Genomic DNA, 22197 nt, shown 5'->3' with positions numbered 1-22197 from the left:
CAGTCTCATATGAAAAAATCGTGTCGGTATGTATATATATTATAAAGCAGAGGGTGAATAAGTTATATAATATATCTAAATATAATTTATTTAAATATTAAATTAAAGATGAAACTATACTAATAATTCAAAAATTATAGTTTTAATAGAATGTTATTAAATTAACGTTATTAAGGATTGTAGTGATAGTATATTAAATTAACGTAATCAAATTAACGTTATTAAATGTTATTAAATTAACATTATTAAATTAATGCAGGGGCGGACCTACGAGGTTACCTTGGGTTCAACTGAACCCTCTTGATAAAAAAATTACGTTGTATATATAAGGTAGAAAATCTATATTTATGTACGTATATTAATGTTGAACCACATGAAACAAGACACTTAGATTGCCCAGTGGTGTTGTTTGCTCATCTTAGGCGCTTCCTTCAGCCTACTGCGCGGGTTCGATCCCTAAATAAATAAATAATAATAATAATAATAATTAAAAAAAATAATAACACCGTTTTAACACAAAAACAAAACTTTAATAGTGCATAAATATGACCTTTAACTCTTTAAAATTGCACAAATATGACCTCCCTCTAAGTCAGCCCTTTTAATGACGTGGCACCGTGTGATTGGATTACCTTTACACATAGGCGCGAGTGAAACTCACGCATGAGAATTGCAAAATCAGAGGTCATATTTGTTCAGGTTTTGAATAGTTAAAGGTCTTTATGCACTATCAAAGTTTAAGGCCAAAGTTATAATTTAGTGTTAAGTTTAGGATCATATTTATAAATATGTATTATTTCTATATATTATTAATCCAAATGCCCGGTTATCTTATTTAGTTGTATTATGATTTTTGCCTCTCCTTTTTACCCTCTATTTTGATGATTCTCAAATGCTGAATGTTTTAATACCTTCTATTTTATTTGTCACTTTATTTTAAGATATTGAATTTTATTTTTCAATAAAAATAAATTTCATTGAAAAAAAATAAAATAAAGGTTAGAAGCTATACCACTCAATAATTATTAATTCGTTAATCGCTATCTTATTAATTGATTAACAAATTATTTAAAAATCAATAATCAATAGGTAAAACCGCTAAAAGCAGCCGTATTGGTGTTTAATTCAAGAGGGGTTGATTGAATTTTATTCAATGTAGTAACTTTTTGTTAAATAAATTTTTTAAGTTTATTTTTTTTAATTAAATGAATTATATTTTTTTTAATCCAATAAATCTATTATTTATCTATCTATTATCAATCAGATAAATGAAAAAATAAAAGTAAGCTATTTTACTTATTAAAAATTTAAAATGGATAGTCAATTTTACCAATTAAAAACTTGAACAGCTTAATAGCTCAATTTTCTCTTACAAAACGTTAATACCTGTAGCCTGTAAAATTAGGAAATCAGCAGATTTCTATACCCCCCTTCAACAAGGCAAAGATCCATGTCGGACCCATACGAGAGAGTCAAAGGCGGTCGCTTAATGTTCAAAGGAGGCGCAGTCGCCACCCGCAGCAAATCAATCGACAAAAAGAAGAAGAAAAAGAAGAACAAATCCATTAACGACGTCGTTTCCGATGAGCCATTAACCGGTGACGCCGCCGTTGCTGCTACTGAACAACAAGGAGAAGCTTCCGAAGATATTTATACGATTGACGCTGCTAAGCGTAGGAAATACGATGATTTGTTCCCTGTTGAAGCTAAGAAATTCGGGTATGACCCGAATGCTAAAGCTAAGTCCGTTGAAGATGCCCTTGATGATCGGGTCAAGAAGAAAGCTGATCGTTACTGTAAATGAATTCCTAATTTTTTTTAGGTACTGTTTGTTAATCCTTGTAATTTCACTATTTTCAGGTTCAATTGGCATACCTGATAGTACTGTTTAGTGTTTTGTGTGGTTCGATTGTAGTATTATTTTGTGGTAGTATTGTTCGGTGACTTATCTGTTGTTTTAGTTTATTGTACTTCCATTACGTCTTTTTCTGGTCTGTTTTTCGTCTTGAGCCGGGGGGGACTATCGGAAATAGCCTCTTTACCTAACCTTCGAGGCAAAGGTACGGTTGTTTTTGTACTCAGTTGACTTACTATTTACTATTAACTTGACATTAGAGTTTTTAGTCCCAGTTTTATTGCCTGTATCAGTCGAATCGTGCTTTGAAGAGTAGTTAATCTTTGATTACAGACACTTTTGAGTATCGTTGCATTTATTGATTTGCTAATTTAAACATCAAAGGATGTTTAAATTTACCTATTCTTCAGTTTCTTGTTGATGAAAATTGCTAACTAAGCAGAGATTTGAATTTTTATTATTTGTATGAATATCATTAGGCTATACGGTGATTGAATCAAACATTCCGTAGATGCTTAGTTCTCCCTCAGTTACCTGCATTAACTAGTTTTATCAACTTCGGGGATAGGCTGCATCTACCTTTCCGTGTTTTTCTATATGCATCGGAACTAACATTGATGTTCGTAAACTAAAGCCATTAAGTATCAACAAATCTGATACTACCTTAGTTCTTCTGCATGCTGAAAATACTACAGAGGCTTCAATTTTTTAAGTAAGAGTACAACATTTTCTTAGCAAATAGACAGAATGTAAGACTAGCTTAGAATCCAATGCTTTCACCTGTAGCTTGTGGCTTCAATCTCCTCTTCGTACATCTTCTGCCGCTAGAAATTTTTCTCTTATTAGTGTCAACTTACCGTGAACTTGTCTCATGGTCAATCTGTCTCTTGGTGATTCAGCTGAACATGCAACTCCAATCTCAAGTATCCCAATCAAGCATTCCATCTGTTCTTTCTTGATACTGGCCCGGTATTCTTCTCCATAGGTTGCTTCACTGATCATCTCACCATGAAAGGCTGTTTTATCTAGAATCTCCATAACTTTCTCTGGCAATGTCGTTTCCAAAAAGTGGTGGAGACTAGAGCTTGCTTGGAACAAAGTGTCTGTGGGTCTTCTTCCAGTGAATATCTCCAATATCAGAACCCCAAAACTGTACATATCTCCTAAAACGGAGACCTGACTACCCATGTCATATTCTACAACACGCAAATTCAAATTATAAGTAAACCATATGGTGTATTCACAATTTTTGTTTACCTAGAAACTTTATGTTGTGGATGTGTGGAAGCTGTGATGCGTGGAATATGATTATTATTTATTTATATTTTAAGTAGTTTTATTTAATATATATTTATATTTAAGTAGCTTTATTTATTAATCTAAAATAGGATTTTATGTTTCCTAGTTTCATAAGGATTAGGCTTTCTTTTGCTTATTCTAGAATAGGGTTTTATGGTTCCTAGATTCATAAGGATTAGGCTTTCTATTGATGTAATGAGGCTCCTATTTAAAGGAAGATATGAGGAATAATGCGTGCGAATAGTTTTAGTCAAAAACAAGAGATTGGAGTTCTCTCTTCCATTGAACTCTAAGGTTTCAGCTTCCCTTTAATGAGCTGAAGAGATCGGAGTTCTCCCTTCTATGAACTCTAAGGTTTCAGCCTCCCTTTAATGGGCTGAATTTATCTACAAAGTAGGTCAACCTGGGAATGCAAACAAAGGCAAGGGAAAGTCGAAATCAATTGATTCAGACTTTTCTATTCATCGTCCTGTGACTCAATCCTTCCCTAAAGATCCTAACACTTTACCTGGAGCTGCATAGCCAATAGTTCCCATAACTCCAAGTGAGCTAAACCGATGTGATTCCGGTGCATTACTGAATCCAGGAACGAATCTCACCAAACCGAAATCACCCAGATGAGATGTGAGATCTTCATCAAGAAGAATGTTTTGTGGTTTTATATCACAGTGAATCATGGGTGTTATGGTGAAGATAATGAAGTGCAGAGGCCACATCTATTATGATATTCATTCTCTGTATTATGGTCAAGCTACTCTTCTGTATCTCCATTTCTGGATGTAGCCATCCGTCCAAGTTCCCTTTTGGCATGAACTGAAAGACAAGATTTCCCTTGAAATCAGAACTTGAGCATGCACTGATGACCTTGACAAGGTTCCGGTGCCTAATGTTTCTTAATGCTTGGCATTCTGCTGTAAAGCTTTTTGAAGCACCTTGATGCTGGAGATTGAGTACCTTGACAGCAACGGCCATTCCATCGGGGGTAAAAATTCCCTTGTAAACAGTTCCGAAACTGCCTGAGCCAATTAGATTTTCAGAAGAAAATCCACCAGTTGCAATGCGAAGCTCTTTATAAAAAAAAAATTGGGGTAGAAACGTGCAGAATCAGACCTATCTTCTGGTTCTGGTTGACCTTTCAAATTTCTTCTCCAACAAAAGAAAACTACTAACAAGGCCAGGTTTGAAAATGAAGCAGCAAAAACAATTGTCAAAATAAACTTAAGTACATTCTTCTTCCGTGTCTTTTGAGTTTCTTGATAAACACAAGGTCATTGATGCAGCTCTTGAATCCCACCACAAAGCTTGGAGTTCCCGACCAACACATCTGCACTCAAATTTGAAAATATTCCAGTGACAGGAACCTCACCCTCTAGATTGTTAAAAGATAAGTTCAAGGAGTGTAAGGAAGTAAGATAAGTTTGTAAGTCTTCCAACAGAATCTGGAATGCTACCTGTAAAATTGTTGTTACCCATGTCGAGTACATTCAAATTCACCAGGTTTGAGATCTATCTGGTATGCCTCCACCAATTCTGTCGCCAAAGATGAGTAGGCGTTGTAACTGACTAGAAAGGTTGACTGTTGATTGAGGTAATGTACCGACAAACTGGTTGTCTCCAAAATGGAGCGTTTTTAGACTGCTGCAGTTTGTAAGATAATTTACAAAGTCAAGGTCGTCATGCTTACCATATCCAAGATGGTTCCTCCAAACATTGAACCACAACAAATTCCGCAAGTTACCAAAACCCTTGGGTATATTTCCAGTGAAATTGTTTTCAGGAAAATCAAGCTGCAGCAGTTTTGAAGCATTGGACAAAGAGGATGGTATGGAGCCAATGAATTGACTGTTCGCCAAGTAAAGCCTTTGGAGATTAGGGAAGTAGTGGCCTAAATCGGATCTGAGATTACCAGAAAAGTTGTGGAAGGAAAGTGCAATTAATTCCAGGGATGACAAATTGTACAGCGAAGGAGGGAACTCCCCGGATAAGCTGTTTACTGAAAATCCAAGCAGTCTCAACTTGGTCAATTGAGCTGAAGAAGCTGGCACTTCTCCCTCTAGATTGTTGTATGTTAAATACAACTCTTCTAAAGAAGTAAAATTTCCAGTAGAACCTGGAAAGACTCCTGTCAGGTTGTTATTTCTGAAATACAATTTTTGTAACTTCATTAACGATCCAACTTGGTAAGGAATCTGTCCCACGAGACTGTTGTGGTCCAGGACAAGGCTCTCGAGGTTAACCCAGTGTGATAGATTAACTGGAATTTCCCCTTTTAGATAGTTAAAACTCCAATTCAGGTATTGGAGCCTTGTCAGCCTGCTGAGGTGTGGAGGAATTTCATCGTGGAAGGAATTTTCTGCTAGGTCAAGAGAACTTAGCAAAGAAAGATTTCCGAGATGGCCTGAGATTATATCCGCCAGATTCAGCCCTTTTAGATTCATATCGATGACTCTTTCCTGTCTCGGGCCACATTTTACTCCAGTCCACCTACAGAAATAAACAGATTCGTTCCAAGAGGCGAAAACTCTTGATGGATCCTCAGTTATTTGGGACTTGAACCCAAGTAAGGCAAGCTTGTCAGTTTCATTGCCATGGAAAGCAGCTGCTGCTGCATATTTGAGAGAAAATGAGAATAGAAACACAAGAAGCACTGCATGGATTGCCAGATAGGTGTGGGAATTAAAACTTGCTAGGGAACTTTTCATTCTGGTACATGTTCTGGATCAAGAGATATTTTTGGTATTGGAGAACCACTATGTGGTATTAGACGCTCAATTATAAAACTAGCTGCTTATGACATATCAACAAAAAATTATTTTGTTAGCATTTTTCTGCAAGATTGATTCTGACTTCGGTGTTCTATCCACTTAAAAAATTGCCCAGTTCTTGAAATTGAATTGAAAAGTCACGACGTTTTTGTGCACGCAGTGTAAAGGGTTGATTAATTACTTCTTTTTCTCTTAATTAGGAGTTGGGTTGACCAAATGCAAAGCTGCTTGTGAGTCAACTCCCCATCTTTTCTCTGTAAGTTCACTGATTCAGAATAAGATATGCTGAATTTGCTATAATCCTCATTCTGAATAAAATATCCTTGCTTAGTGAATGAGCAGAATATATGATGGAAACATGAAAAATAGTACCCGTCATATATTTAATATTACTCTCTCCATTTTGAATTAGATGCTCTTTTAATCTTGGCACACCCATTAAGAAATTCAATAATTAGGAATATATTTTATCTTTTTACCCTTCTTAACATTGTAAGATTCAATAATTAATTAAGTATGAAAAATTGGTGTAGTGGAATACTCTTGAAAAGAAGTGGTGTCGTGCATGGTATCTTCTTATAGGAATACTAGCAGTACTCTTGAAAAGAAGAAAAAAAGTAAAGCTTCATAAAGTTTGTATTGAAAATATAAAAGTGTTATTTTTAAAAATTTTGTAAAGTGTGGTTATATTTAATACTATCAAGGGTAGAATGGGAAGAATTTGTATAAAATAGTCTTGATTTTATAAGTTGGACAAGTAAATTGAAATAATTTTTTTTTTAAAAAGAGGATCAACTAAAACGAAATGAAGGGAGTACTAAACAGAGAATATTTGATGAAAGGAGGGGGAATTATTCTCGGGTCATATATATTTATTTATCCCTCCCTTGTTCGGAAACTGATGTGTCACGATCCAAATTTGGGACTGCGATGACACCTATCCTATCCTCCTAATAGGTAAGCCGAATATCCAATCTCAAGAACAACATCCCAAACTCACAGACGTGGAAGAAAATAAGAACATAACCAATTCCGAATAATTTCATAAGTAGATTAACAGGCTAGTAAAATTAAAATCATACATAATCTCAGGTCTGTAAGTCACTAATATAAGCCACTAAATACAGAATCAAAAGAAAGTTTGAGTCTTTCAAAATGCGAAAAATTCACAAGAACAAGGCTGAAGGAGATTTAAGTAGTTTCTAAAGCCAGTAGCAGCTACCTCGAATCTCCAGAGATGCTAGCAAAGAAGGAACCACAGAAATCAATGTCCAAAGGTCGTTGAATTTGTACCGCACGTAGGGTGCAGAAAAAGCAAGAGTGAGTAGAAAATCACGTGTACTCAGCAAGCATCGTCGACTGACCCTAATTCAAAGTGGTGAAGAGTGACACCACGTAAAACATCTAAAAACAAACATACAACCTGAATTCAGGAGAACTACCTTAATCTAACAGAATAGTTCAGTTTAACAGTCATAAGGATATCATAACACAATTCAAGAATTTCTCAATCTGATAAAATAAATAACACATATACAATAAGTACAAGGTCAACAATCCACTTTAACTAATCTGAACCAAATGAATCAATGCGATGCAATGCAATGGATATGCTGTGCACATACCTATAGAGAAATGGCTTCAAGGTCAGGACTCATGGGGGACTCACAAGGTTCATATACTGTGTGTATTATGTAGGAATGCACTCCGATTCCAATAAATATACTGTGCATACGTGTTCTCCGATCCTAATAAATAAATATATAATATTGTGCAGGCGTGCACTCCGATCCCAATAAATAAATATATGCGTGCACTCTGATCCCATATGAAATGCAATACATGATGTGCAAGTGTGCAACTCCGATCCCAAATCAACAATAAAGTCAAGCAAAGCACTTCGTGTCTCAGGTCAGATCAAACATCAATTTCAAAGTCAACTCAACTTATCAAGTAAGAGTATTCTCAAAACAATTCATACATACGATTAACTTATTTTTTTCCCTCAAACAACATCGGTACCCGCATAGATGCTCGTTACAATCTCCTATACGGGACCCCCAATTCCCATTTCTCTCATTACACATAACTAACAAATATTCAAATAAGCACTTTCAAAAAAAGTCTAAGGAAAAATCTCAACCTGCCTCAAATCGAAGCCAATCATCAATCAACAAACTTGTCCTTACGTAAAGATTTTAAATGGTCAAAATCTGTTCAAATATATATTTTTCGCATGAATAGGAATCTAGTAACACCCATTTTATAAATTCATACTCCTAAAATTCTAGATCTAAAACTTAAATTATATCACAATTACAATTATAAAAATGATAAGAAATTAATACTACAATTCTCAAAGTTAAAAAGAAAAGAAACGAACGAAACACTATAATTCCTAACTGTTTTCTTAATCCTCAATGAGGACACAAGTGCAGCCATCCAATTTTCTCAATTCTTAATAAGGACAAACTAACATTTGTAAGTAGTAATCATTGACCAGTGATTAGGTCGAAACAATTAAGAATAATAATCACTGGCCCATGTTAAAATTAATTAAGAATACAACTTGTTAAATTCTAGTTTACCAGAAACATGCTAAAAAAAATTACTAAGAGTAATTTTGCTAACCTGAAGCGGTGACGATTTCCATTTTGAGAACAATGATGTGATTAAGAGAAAAAAAATATTAATCGCTCTTTTGTGCCCTTCTCTTATTTAACCTTCTGATGTTCTTTCTATTAATAAACATGAAAAATTCTTTTCCACTAAAATTTATTCTTATACATAGATATCAAGACTTAAGAAATATCAATTTGGCCCCTTTCTAAAAAAAATAATGATTAAAAATTATGAGGTGACTGAAAACAGTACAAATTTATAAAATAAATTTGTAGGGTCATTACATCATCCATCACTAAAACAAACGTTCGTCCTCGAACGTAAAGAGAAAAAAGGTACCTGGGCTCTCAAAGAGATGGAGGTATCTACTCTGTATGTCGGACTCAACCTCCCAAGTGACTTCCTCTACAGGATGATGAACTTTCTAACCTGCCTATCCAAGATAGTTATAGGCTCCTCTTCAAATGTCAGATTCTGATCCAGATTCACTGAGTCCCACTGAATCACATGTGAATCATCTGGATAGTACCTCTTCAACATAGAAACATGAAAAACTGGATGTACGGCTGAAAGATCCGATGGCAAAGCCAACTCATAGGCAACTGGATCAACACACTGAGAAATCTCAAAAGGGCCAATAAACCTCGAACTGAGCTTTTCTTTCTTCCCAAACCTCATCACACCCTTCATGGGTGATACCTTCAACAAAATGTGCTCACCCTGCATGAACTCCAATTCACGGACTCTCCTGTCAGCATAACTCTTCTATCTACTCTGAGCCGCCAAGAGCCGATCCTGGATCAATCTCACTCGATCCATGAAATCTCTCAACAAATCAGTACCCCAAGGTCTAACCTCAAAAGAATCAAATCATTCAACTAGGGACCTACACTTTCTACCATACAAAACCTCGAATAGAGCCATCTGAATACTAGAGTGGTAGCTATTATTATAAGAAAACTCCACTAAGGATAAAAACTGATCCCAATTACCCCCAAAATCCATTACACAAGCATGCAACATGTCCTCCAACACCTGAATAGTCCGCTTTGACTGGTCATCTGTTTGGGGATGGAATGATGTACTCATATACAACTGAGTGCCTAACTCTTACTGCAAAGTACGCCAAAAGTTTGAAGTGAACCGAGTACCTCTATCCGAAATAATGGAAATAGGGGCACTCCATGCAATCGAACTATCTCACGAATGTAAATCTTAGCTAATTTCTCTACATTATAGCTCATTTTCACAGGCACAAAATGGGTTGATTTGGTCAACCTTTCCACAATCACCCAAACAGAATCAAACTTCCCCAAGGTCTGAGGCAATCCAACTACAAAATCCATAGTGATACACTCCCATTTCTACTCGGGAATAGGCATTCTCTGAAGCAAACCACCTGATCTCCTGTGCTCATATTTCACTTGCTGGCAATTTAAACACTTAGTCACAAACTCTGCAACATCTTTCTTCACCCCACACCACCATTAATGATGTTTAACGTCATGATACATCTTCACCTCACTTGGATGAATGGAATAGCGCGAACAATGGGCCTCCTCCGTGATAGATCTAATCAAATCACCCACTTTAGGAACACAAATCCGCCCCTTAATCCTCAAAACACCTTTTAGTCTAAAATCGCCTCCTTAGCCTCGCTTCGCATCACCTTATCCCTGATAATACATAATTTTTTATCCTCAAACTGATGATCTCGAATCTGCTCTATCAACAAGGATCTCGCCTTCACATATGCTAAGACTCTACCTGACTATGAAATATCAAGACGCACGAAACTGTTAGCCAACCGTTGAACCTCTATGGCTAACTGTTGCTCCTCCAACTCAACAAGGCAAGACTACCCATACTAACTGCCTTCCCACTCAAGGCATTCACCACTATATTGGCCTTGTCCGGATGATACAGGATAGTCATAGCATAATCTTTCAACAACTCCATCCACCTACGCTGTCTCAAATTCAACTCCTTCTATTTGAAGATAACCGAAGGCTGCAATGATCAGTGTATAACTCACAATGAACTCCAAACAAATAGTATCGCCACAACTTCAATACGAACACAACTGCTAGTAACTCTAAATCATGAGTAGGATAATTCCTCTCATGTGGCTTCAACTGCCTCAAAGCATATGCTATCACCTTATTTTTTTGTATCAACAAACCACCCAAGCCAATACCAGAAGCATCACAAAACACAGTTGATATAAAGAAACCAAGAAACACACGGAACTGGCTTAAAACGGTCCAAACACACTTCAAAAACAGTCCACTAATTTAAATAATCGAGGACCCTTTTGAAGACCACTTTCGGATTCAAGAATGAAATACAAAAAGGACAATATAACTAGGTGTTTGACACCTTTTGCAGCCAATAACAAACTAAGTTAACAACATAAGATGAAACAACAATGAGAACAACAGCAACAACAATAATAAAAATGGCTTTACAATACAAGATACAAAACGGATACAAGATTACAAAAGAAAAAGGATAGATAAATAAACCACATGAAGGTATAATGTTAAGAACCCAAGAATGGTAACTCTTGGATCCTTAACACTGCACACAACAATAAACCTATCTCTTACAAAGACACAAGATCGGAATCCACTCCCCAAGCATCCATGTTTCCAAGCAAATACAAACACAAGTGATTCTACACTTGTCTAAGCCCTAATTTCGATTTTGGGTGCCTCAAGGAAAGAGGACTTGTGTTTTTTGTCTTGTAAGACTTACAATTTCATTCATAAACTAAGTGAATAAACCCTAACATGTTTCTTATATATTACAAAACAAATATAAGTTAAAATGACCAAAAAGGCCCTTCAAGAATGGGCTGCCCCTCTAGTGTATGGAGTGGGCTGTTTTGGTGTGTATTTGGGCCTTTAATTACACTTCTCTTGCACATACACTTAGTCGCTTTCAATGCACACCCACATAAGTCTATTTTTGTGATTATTCTCGTATCATCCTCTCCATCTTAAGAAGAATTTGCTCACAAATTCACGGTTTCACTTTATTCAATTGGATATTTAAAAAAAGCACTCAAAATAGTATGCAAAACATGAAGAACCCGAGAGCTCCATATGAACAAGTCTCGGACAACATTTTCATTTTGAACCTCGGCTTCTTCTACATCTTGAGACTTGGCTTTAATCTTATCCGACTCAAGTCTCCTTCCATCATATAAGCATCATCGTAAAATCCATATACTTCACGTCCCTTTCTTCCATACTCCTCTATATGGACATATTGATTTTGGGGAAGTGGATTTTCGGTTGAGGGGGATATTTTAGTAATGTGGAGCTTCGGTTGTGGAGCTTGGATGGAAGGGAATGGGCCTCCAAGTCCTTCTTGTGGGACTTGATCAACTTGCGGGAGAAGTGATCTACCTTGTTGAGGGTAATTAGTAACTTGGCTCATGGCATTTTGTGGTGAACTTGGAGGGTTAACTTTTGTAGGCAAAGTATCGGGGGCAATGGTGATGGAAGGGTTTTGGTCATGACCACTTGAGGAAACATCGAGTCAAGGAGTAGAAGCACGGGAGTTCCTTCGACTCTCCATTCGATCCAACCTCTCATTCATGGTAGACATTTCTCCTCGGATTGAGGACATAGTCGTGAGCATACTTTCCATTCGTCGGTTGATAGTTTCAAGTCTTTCCAAGATAGCACCAAGACCATTGTTGTCCATTGTAGCCAAGAGTTACCTACAAAACAATAAACAAGTTAGTTGTTCAAAGAATGGTCCTCACACTCTCTCTTTAATCCTTTGTCCCTCGAATTTTCTCACTTTTGATCTCACAATTATTGTAAGTTTGCTTGTAATCCATAAAACATTGAGAGGTGAACCGAGTGTGTACAAAGGTGAGTGTATTGAGTATGTGCAATGACTCAAAAGAATAAAACACATAAAGGAACGTAAACATGGGAAAAAATAGTTTCAAAACCAACTCACAATCTTGTAAATTGTCACTAGTTTGTAAGTTAGTATTGGAATCAACAAACGAAACTAATGAGACAACAAAATAAAATTAAAAGATCACAGTTTGAGCTTAAAAATTTTGTTTGAACAGTAACTTGGGTGACGTGGAAGCACACCATTGATCACGGCCCCACAATTAGTCAGTAGTTGAAGTTTACAAACTTTAGTTACTATGTAATTGAAACAATTGGTTTTGGAGGGAAAGTATAAGTCTTGAATTGTTTTTAAGTCTAATCTTCAAAAGGCAAGACTTGACTTTGTACAATTTCCACAAAACAAGGTCCCTTGAAACAAGGAAAGTTGTTGAAAAGTAGATGCCAAATCAAGGAAGTGATGGCTCAAGTCTTCTCACAAACAACTTTACAATTTGTAGGTTCACCTTTTTGAATCTATATTACACTTTTGATTGTCTTAAGTTGTAAGATGAGATGAAGAACAAGATTAACACCACAACAATCCTTCAAAACAACAACAATATTCATGAATTCAAGACCCAAACAGCCACAACAAGACACAAATTCTCGCCCTAGGTCCTTGTTCACAACACAACTTTAACAAGTTCAAGCTCAAATATAGATCTAGACACCTTTTAGTGTTAGTGAATCACGAAACTAACACAAGAAACAACAATACACACCAAAGGACTACTAGATCTAGATGCTACAAGCAACCTCGACCAAGATGAACAACAAGAACAACACTTTCAAGGCCAAGAACAACAAGAACACCAATTTTTTTTCTTAGCAAGAAAGCCCAAGATTGGTATTATAAGAACAACACCAAAGATGAATTTGATACCAAATGATACACACACGGAATTGGCTCAAAACAGTCCAAACACACTCCAAAAATAGTCCACTAATTCAAAGAATCGAGGACCCTTTTGAAGACCACTTTCGGATTCAAGAATGAAATACAAGAAGGACAATATAACTAGGTGTTTGACACCTTTTGCAGCCAATAACAAACTAAGTTAACAACACAAGATGAAACAACAATGAGAACAACAACAACAACAACAAAAATGGCTTCACAATACAAGATACAAAACGGATACAAGATTACAAAAGAAAAAGGATAGATAGATAGACCACATGAAGGTATAATGTTAAGAACCCAAGAATGGTAACTCTTGGATCCTTAACACTGCACACAACAATAAACCTATCTCTTACAAAGACACAAGATCGGAATCCACTCCCCAAGCATCCATGTTTCCAAGCAAATACAAACACAAGTGATTCTACACTTGTCTAAGCCCTAGTTTCGGTTTTGGGTGCCTCAAGGAAAGAGGACTTGTGTTTCTTTGTCTTGTAAGACTTACAATTTCATTCATAAACTAAGTGAATAAACCCTAACATGTTTCTTATATATTACAAAACAAATATAAGTTAAAATGACCAAAAAGGCCTTTTAAGAATGGGCTGCCCCTCTAGTGTATGGAGTGGACTATTTTGGCATGTATTTGGGCCTTTAATTACACTTCTCTTGCACATACACTTGGTCGCTTTCAATGCACACCCACATAAGTCTATTTTTGTGATTATTCTCATATCAACACTGAATCCCTCACCTTCAATAGGTAGGGTCAAGATAGGCGTTGAAGTCAATAAAGTCTTGAGCTTTTAAAAGCTCTCTTCGCACTTGTTTGACCACTGAAAAACCACATTCTTCTGAGTCAATCGAGTCATAGGAGCTTCAATCGAAGAGAAACCCTATACAAATCGCCTGTAATAGCCTGCCAACCCAATAAAACTCTAAATATCTAAAGGTGAAGTAGGTCGTGACCAATTCCTAACTGCCTCAACCTTGACCGAATCGACCATAATACCATTTTTGGACACTATGTGTCCCAAGAATGCCACAGAACTGAGCCAAAATTCACACTTTAAAAACATGGCATATAACTTCTCGTCCCTCAACCTCTGGAGTACAATTCTCAAATGTTTTGCATGATCTGCCTCGCTCTTAGAATACACCAAAATGTCATCAATGAACACAGTCACAAAAGAATCTATATAAGGCCGAAACACCCTATTCATCAACTCCATAAGCGCTGCTGGGGCATTAGTCAACCCAAAGATCATAACTAAGTACTCATAGTGGTCATATCTAGTCCGCAAAATAGTCTTAGGAATGTCCGAAGCTCAAATCTTCAACTGATGATACCCCGATCTCAAGTCAATCTTCAAAAACACAGAAGCACCCTGAAGCTGATCAAATAAGTCATCAATATGGGGTAGAGGATACTTATTCTTGATTGTCACTTTGTTTAACTATCGATAATCAATGCACATTCTCATAGACCCATTTTTCTTCTTCACAAATAACACCGGAGCACCCCAATGTGATATACTTGGTCGAATAAACCCCTTGCTTAACAAGTCCTGAAGCTAATCTTTCAATTATTTCAGCTCAGCTGGCGCCATCCTAGAAGTAGGAATAGAAATGGGCTTAGTGCCCTGCGCCAGATCAATACTGAAATCAATATCTTTATCAGGAGGAACACCAAGAAGATCAATAGGAAATACATCTATGAACTCTCTAACCATCTCAACTGACTCTAAAGAAGGTACCTCGGTACCAGTATCATGAACATAAGCCAAGTATCATGAACATAAGCCAAATATGAAACCTTTCTCAACTAACCGCTGATCCTGAATGAATGGAATCACCTTTTTAGGATATGAATTCCGAACACCGTTCCACTTTAATCTAGGGCGATCAGGCATGGCTAACGTAATTGTCTTGGAATTATAGTCCAAGATAGCATGATAAGGAGAGAGCCAACCCATGCCTAAAATTACATCAAAGTCAACCATATCCAAGATAATTAAATCTACCCAGGTATCACACCCTAAAATAGAAACAATGCAGGATCGGTATACCCAATCCACCACTAAGGAATCACCTACTGGAGTAAAAATACGAATAAACACAGCCATGGACTCACAACTCATATCAAAGCTGGAAGCATAGTATGCAGGCACAAAGGAGAAAGTAGAACCAAGATCAAATAATACTGAAGCAGGTCGATGATAAACAGAGATGATACTTGTAATGACTGCATCAGAAGCCTCTGCCTCGGGCTTCTCTGGAAAGGCATAACACTGAGCTCTGTCATCTATCGGCTGAGTCACTCCTCTACCACCTCTCCTACCAGCTGGTGGTGCACCTCTACCTCCTTAAGATCTACCTCTACCCTTAACTGGGGGCGCTGCTGCTCTAATAAGTGTATGATAACTCTGATGTAGACACCTCTGCTTGTATGCTAGACAATCTCTCCGAAGATGATCCTGACTATTACACTCATAACAAGACTTAGGCCATCAACTGTCGAGAAGGACCTGAATATCTGGTGTGGCCACCACATCTTGAAAACCGCTGATATGAACCCTGTGAAACCTGTCCCGAAACATAAGAACTTATACTTGAATATCCACCATCTGCTGTCTGCATCGCTGCCTAAACTGGCCTATTATGTTGAGGGCTAAAATCTCTTCTGAAAGAACCCCTATCTCCAAATGAGGTATTACTGAATCGACCTGCAGTGTCAGACCTTTTGTCCCCCAGATTCCCATACACCTTACGATGCATCAACTCAAACTCCTTTGTCGATTCTACCACATTCTGAAGAGAATCCCCAGATTGGGCTATAACAAACATGGCCTCTCTGATCCCAAGTGTCAAATCCCTCATAAACCTCCTGATTATCTCGGCCTCGTCTAATAAGATCACCATAGCATAACGGGCTAAGGCATACAATAGCCTCTCGTATTCAGCCACAGAAATTCCCTCATTCATCAAATTCTCAAACTAGTGCCTACGCTCCCCCCTCAAGCTACGAGGAACGAATCTATCAAGGAAGGCTTGTGCAAATATAGCCCAAGTCATCGGTGGAGAACCTACTGGCCTGGTGTCAATATTAGAGTGCCACCACTGCTTAACAGGACCACACATCTGTAAGGCAGTATAAGTAACCCTGTGGGAGTCAACCAATCCCACACTCTGAAGTCTCTCGTGGCAACTGACTAAAAACTCGTAGGCGTCCTCACGCAGATCACCCTGAAACTGTGGTGGGTACATCTTTCTAAACCTCTCAAATCGCTGTTGCTCCTTATCAGATATAATTGCCATAACTCCACCGGTAGCTCCAACCTCTGGTAATGGCATACCATCATCCCTCGATATTGAATGGACCACTGGACCCTGATAGATCAGAATAGGCTGCTGATCTAGGGTCTGCGTCCCCACCCTAACATGTGAACCCTATGGAGCACCAAGTGATCCGCCTTCCTGAACTATAGTCTCCAAAATACCTAACATTTTATCTAAGGTATTCTGAAGATGTGATGTAATAACAAACCCTGATGGTGCCTGACTTGGGCCCACATCATCAGCTGGAACCTGAACACCTTCATCACCTGCCTCGAACGTAACCTCGAGAGACTCTGCCCTACCAGGAATCTTAGCATCTCCTTGAAATCTCTCTCTGCCACGACCTCTGCCCTTACTGCGTCTTCTACCCCATCTAGGTATCCCACCCCGAGCAATTGGCTTGGGGGCTGGTGAGGGCTCTTGACCGCGATCTCGAGGTGCACGAGTCCTCACCATCTGTGAGAGAATAAGATAAGAATTTCAATTTTTAAAGTTAAAAGATCAATATTGCACGATAAGAGAGAGGATAAAATAAATCTTTCCTAAAGTCCTATAGCCTTTCGAAGACAAGTAACGGACGTCTCCGCACCGATATGCGAGACTCTACTAGACTCGGCTTGTATTTGTGAGATCAATGAACTTGGCTCTAATACCCTCTGTCACAACCCAAATTCAGGACTTTGATGACACATATCCTATCCTCCTAATAGGTAAGCCGAATATCTAATCTTAAGAACAACATCCCAAACTCACAGACGCAGAAGAAAATAAGAACACAACCAATTTCGAATAATCTCATAAGTAGATTAAATGGCTAGTAAAATTAGTAAAATTAAAATCATACATAATCTCAGGTCTGGAAGTCACTAATACAAGCCACTAAATACAGAATCAAAAGAAAGTTTGAGTCTTTCAAAATGTGAAAAATGCATAAGAACAAGGCTGAAGGAGATTTCAATAGTTTCTAAAGCCAGTAGCAGCTACCTCGAATCTCCAGAGATGCTAGCAAAGAAGGAACCACAGAAATTAATGTCCGGAGGTCGTCGAATTTGTACCTGCACGTAGGGTGCAGAAAAAGCAAGAGTGAGTAGGAAACCATGTGTACTCAGCAAGCATCGTCGATTGACCCTAATTCAAAGTGGTGAAGAGTGACACCACGTAAAACATCTAAAAACAAACATACAACCTGAACTCAGGAGAACTACCTTAATTTAACAGAATAGTTCAGTTTAACAGTCATAAGGATATCATAACACAATCCAAGAATTTCTCAATCTGGTAAAATAAATAACACATATACAATAAGTACAAGGTCAACAATCCACTTTAACCAATCTGAACCAAATGAATTAATGCAATGCGATGCAATGCAATACAGTGCATATGCTGTGTACACACCTACCGAGCAATGACTTCAAGGTCAGGACCCATGGGGACTCACAAGGTCCATGTACTGTGCAGACATGCACTCCGATCCTAATAAATATACTCTGTAGGCGTGCACTTCGATCCCAATAAATATATTGTGCATGCGTGCACTCCGATCTCAATAAATATACTGTGCATACGTGCACTTCAATTCCAATAAATAAATATATAATATTGTGCAGACGTGCACTCTGATCCTAATAAATAAATATATAATATTGTGTAGGCTTGCACTTCGATCCCAATAAATAAATATATGCGTGCACTCCGATCCCATATGAAATGCAATGCATGATGTGCAAGCGTGCAACTCTGATCCTAAATCAACAATAAAGTCAAGCAAAATACTTCTTGTCTCAAGTCAGATCAGATACCAATTTTAAAGTCAACTCAACTTATCAAGTAAGAGTATTCTCAAAACAATTCATACATACAATTAATTTATTTTATCTCGTCAAATAACACCGGTATCCACATAGATGCTCGTCACAATCACCTATACGGGACCCCCAATTCTCATTACTCCCATTGCACATAACTAACAAATATTCAAATAAGCACTTTGAAAAAGTGTCTAAGGAAAAGTCTCAACTTGCCTCAAATCGAAGTCAATCGCCAATCAACAAACTTGTCCTTATATAAAGCTTCTGAATGGTCAAAATCTGTTCAAATATATATTTCTCGTATGAATAGGAATTTATTAACACCCATTTTAAAAATTTATACTCCTAAAATTCTAGACCTAAAACTTAAATTGTATCACAATTCCAATTATAAAGATGAGAAGAAATTAATACTACAATTCTCAAAGTTAAAAAAAAAAAGAAATAAACGAAACACTATAAATCGCTAACTATTTTCTTAATCCTCAATGAGGACACAAGTGCAGCCATCCAATTTTCTAATTTTCTCAATTCTTAATAAGGACAAACTAACATTTGTAAATAGTTATCATTGACCAATAATTAGGTCGAAATAATTGAGAATAATAATCATTGGCCCATCATTAGTATAATCATTATGTTAAAATTAATTAAGAATACAACTTGTTAAATTCTAGTTTATCAGAAACATGTTAAAATTTTTTACTAAGAGTAATTTTGCTAACCTGAAGTGGTGATGATTTTTCTTTTGAAAACAACGACGTGATTAAGAGAAAGAAAATAATAACTGCTCTTTTGTGTCCCTCTTTTATTTAATCTTTTGATGTTCTATTAATAATTAATGGAAAATCTTTTTCCACTAAAATTTATTCACTTAAAAGAAAATATCAATTTGGCCTCTTACTAAGCAAAAAATATTAAAACAGGTTAAATTTATAAAATAAATTTGTCGGTCATTTGATGATGTAATAGGAACTTGCCACTCCTCAATTTAAGCCGCTGACTTTCGAGAAATTCCAGTAAGATGTCAGGAAATTATGTACTCTGTGTCAATTTTCTATTTTTCTGGTTTTCTACGGGAGGCATAAAGGATATAATAGACCCCTTTTCCGTTACGTAAAACGAAATAAATATCATCAAACAGAGGCTTCCAAATTTATTTTTAACCTTTGCATGTTCAAAGGAGGCGCAGTCGCCACCCACAACAAATCAACAACAAAAAGAAGAACAAATCCGTTAGAGACGTCGTTTCCGATGAGCCATTAACCGGTGACACCGCCGTTGCTGCTACTGAACAAGGAGGAGAAGCTTCCGAAGATATTTATACGATTGACGCTGCTAAGCGTAGGAAATACGATTGTTTGTTCCCTGTTGAAGCTAAGAATTTCGGGTATGATCCGAATGCTAAAGCTAAGTCCGTTGAAGATGCTCTTGATGACCGGGTCAAGAAGAAAGCTGATCGTTATTGTAAATGAATTGCTGAGGTTTTTTTTACGTACTGTTTGTTACTCCTTGTAATTTCACTATTTCAGGTTCAAATTATCCCATGAACTATCTATTGTCTCGTGTAGTTCGATTGTAGTATTGTTTTGTTGCGTTATTGTTCTGCTACTATATGTTGTTTTCGTTTACTGTCTATTGTGTCTTGTACTTTCATTACGTCTTTTTTCTTGTCTGTTTTTGACTTGAGCCAGACGGGGGACGATCTGAAATTGCCTCTTTAACTCACCTCTGAGGTAAAGGTACGGTATGTGTACAGTACATTCTACCCTCCTTAGAGTCCACTTTGTGGGAATACACCGATTATTCTGTTGTACTCAGATGGGTTACTAATAACCTACATTAACTAATATTATCAACTTCCTGGTAAAGTTATCAAAGGCGTGCGCTTAAGCCCTAAAGGGAGGCTCAGAATGTGTTGAGCGCGCTGAATGTGCGGTTCAATGTTGTCATCAAGGTTCTAAGGCTCTGGATTCGTCTAAGTCTCCCATTCTGTAGCTGAGTAACTGTATGTGGGACACTTCGGACCATTTTTAATATTTTCAAAGCAAAACATATGGGATGCCAATGGTAGAACTCAGCTTATCTTTAATCACAATTAAAGAAGGTGTTGCAGATGGGAAAAGGGAATTACAACTAGGCAATGAGATATCCATACTTTTCCTTGTCAATGAGCCTGAGCTGCTTTTAAAGAGGCCACAATAAACAATTGATATTTCACTTTATTGTTATTTTTTTATTATATATATTTCTTTATTCATATATTTGTCATTCATGCTTATAATTAATAGTTTTGAACTAAACATATATATTTGTACTGTTCTCCCTTCACGCCCTTTTGCATTAAAGCTCACATTTTATTTGTGAGTGTGCTTAAGGCCCCAACGAACCTTATAGTTTTTTTTGCCTTTTACTTTTGATAACACTGCTTCCTGGATAGTCTGTGTCTATCTTTCCGTGGTTTATTTGATCTATCCAATTCTTTAGCCCCTATTGTAGAAGTTTAGAACTAACGCCTGATGTTCCTAAACTAAAGCCATTAAGTATCAAGAAATCTGATACTTAGTTCCTATGCATGCTGAAAATATTAAAGCGACTTCAATTTTTTAAGAAAGACTACAATGTTCTCTTACCAAATAGACAGAATGTAAGACTAGCTAAACATTTAAATCAAATAATCCAATGCTTTCACTTGTAGCCTGTGGCCTCAAATATCCTCTTCATGCAACTTCTGCTCTTAGAATTTTTTCTCTAATTGCTGTCAACTTACTGTAAACTTGTCTCATGGTCAATCTGTCTCTTGGGGATTCAGCTGAACTTGCAACTCCAATCTCAAGTATGCCAACCAAGCATTCCGTCTGTTCTTTCTTGATACTGGCCCAGCATTCTTCTCCATAGGTTTCTTTACTCATCCTCTCACCATGAAAAGCTGTTTTATCTAGAATCTCCATAACGTTCTCTGGCAATGCTGTTTCCACAAAGTGGTGGAGACTAGAGCTTGGTTGGAACAAAGGGTCTGTGGGTCTTCTTCCCGTGAATATCTCCAACATTAGAATCCCAAAACTGTACATATCTCCTAATATGGAGACCTTAATGCCCATGCCATATTCTGCGACAAGCAAATTCAAATATATAAATAATTTACTATTGTTAGAAGAGGCCATATGGCATATTTACAATTTTTGTTTACCTATAAACTTTACCTGGAGCTGCATAGTCAATGGTTCCCATAACTCCAAGTGAGCTAAACAGATGTGGTTCCAGTGCATTACTAAATCCAGGAACGAGTCTCACCAAACCAAAATCACCCAGATGAGATGTGAGATCATCATCAAGAAGAATGTTTTGTGGTTTTATATCACAGTGAATCATGGGTGTTGGGCACTGATGGTGAAGATAATGAAGTGCAGAGGCCACATCTATTATGATTCATTCTCTGAAGTATGGTCAAGCTACTCTTTTCATGTATCTCCTTTTCTGGATGTAGCCATTCATCCAAGTTCCCTTTTGGCATGAACTGAAAGACTAAAGCTTTGAAGTCATTTTCCTTGAAATCAGAACTTGAGCATGCACTGATGACCTTGACAAGGTTCCTGTGCCTAATGTTTCTCAATGCTTGGCATTCCGCTGTGAATCTTTTTGAAGCACCTTGATGCTGGAGATTGAGTACCTTGACAGCAAC

General features: G+C 37.1%; 4 protein-coding genes and 2 pseudogenes across 5 annotated transcripts; 2 read left to right on the top strand and 4 right to left on the bottom strand.

Annotated features, from left to right (window-relative positions):
* Window positions 1–1323: 1323 nt before the first annotated feature.
* On the top strand, window positions 1324–6170 carry LOC107862824. Of its 2 annotated transcripts, none has more exons than XM_016708493.2 (2): window positions 1324–1822; window positions 2755–2891. In XM_016708493.2, the coding sequence occupies exon 1, from the start codon at window positions 1451–1453 to the stop codon at window positions 1802–1804; it is 354 nt and encodes a 117-aa protein (XP_016563979.1). In that variant the 5' UTR covers window positions 1324–1450; the 3' UTR covers window positions 1805–1822; window positions 2755–2891. The 2 variants fall into 2 exon arrangements, with proteins under 2 accessions (XP_016563979.1, XP_047265552.1); XM_047409596.1 differs by lacking the exon at window positions 2755–2891 and adding an exon at window positions 6120–6170 and having other exon boundaries at window positions 1328–1822.
* On the bottom strand, window positions 2123–3043 carry LOC107862825 (putative receptor-like protein kinase At3g47110). Its single transcript, XM_047409595.1, has one exon. It carries the CDS (start codon window positions 3041–3043, stop codon window positions 2651–2653), a length of 393 nt encoding a protein of 130 aa, XP_047265551.1. The 3' UTR covers window positions 2123–2650.
* Window positions 2753–6128, bottom strand: LOC124885276 (annotated as a pseudogene).
* Window positions 6171–19687: 13517 nt separating the features above from the next.
* Window positions 19688–20146, top strand: LOC107862822 (the record flags this gene model as incomplete). The annotated part of the gene is made up of 1 exon (XM_016708492.2): window positions 19688–20146. A coding segment is annotated over one exon (303 nt), but the record flags the coding sequence as incomplete, so codon positions are not given.
* A 1089-nt stretch (window positions 20147–21235) lies between these two features.
* On the bottom strand, window positions 21236–21679 carry LOC107864956 (putative receptor-like protein kinase At3g47110). Its single transcript, XM_047409593.1, has one exon. The coding sequence runs from the start codon at window positions 21677–21679 to the stop codon at window positions 21236–21238; it is 444 nt and encodes a 147-aa protein (XP_047265549.1).
* Window positions 21680–21699: 20 nt separating this feature from the next.
* Window positions 21700–22197, bottom strand: part of LOC124885317 — a 4092-nt pseudogene continuing 3594 nt past the window's right edge.

Source organism: Capsicum annuum, chromosome 3 (genome assembly GCF_002878395.1).
Source record: "Capsicum annuum cultivar UCD-10X-F1 chromosome 3, UCD10Xv1.1, whole genome shotgun sequence".
NCBI classification, from domain to species: Eukaryota; Viridiplantae; Streptophyta; class Magnoliopsida; order Solanales; family Solanaceae; genus Capsicum; species Capsicum annuum.
Note: the sequence above shows the minus strand (reverse complement) of the source record. Positions and strands in the feature narration are given on the sequence as shown.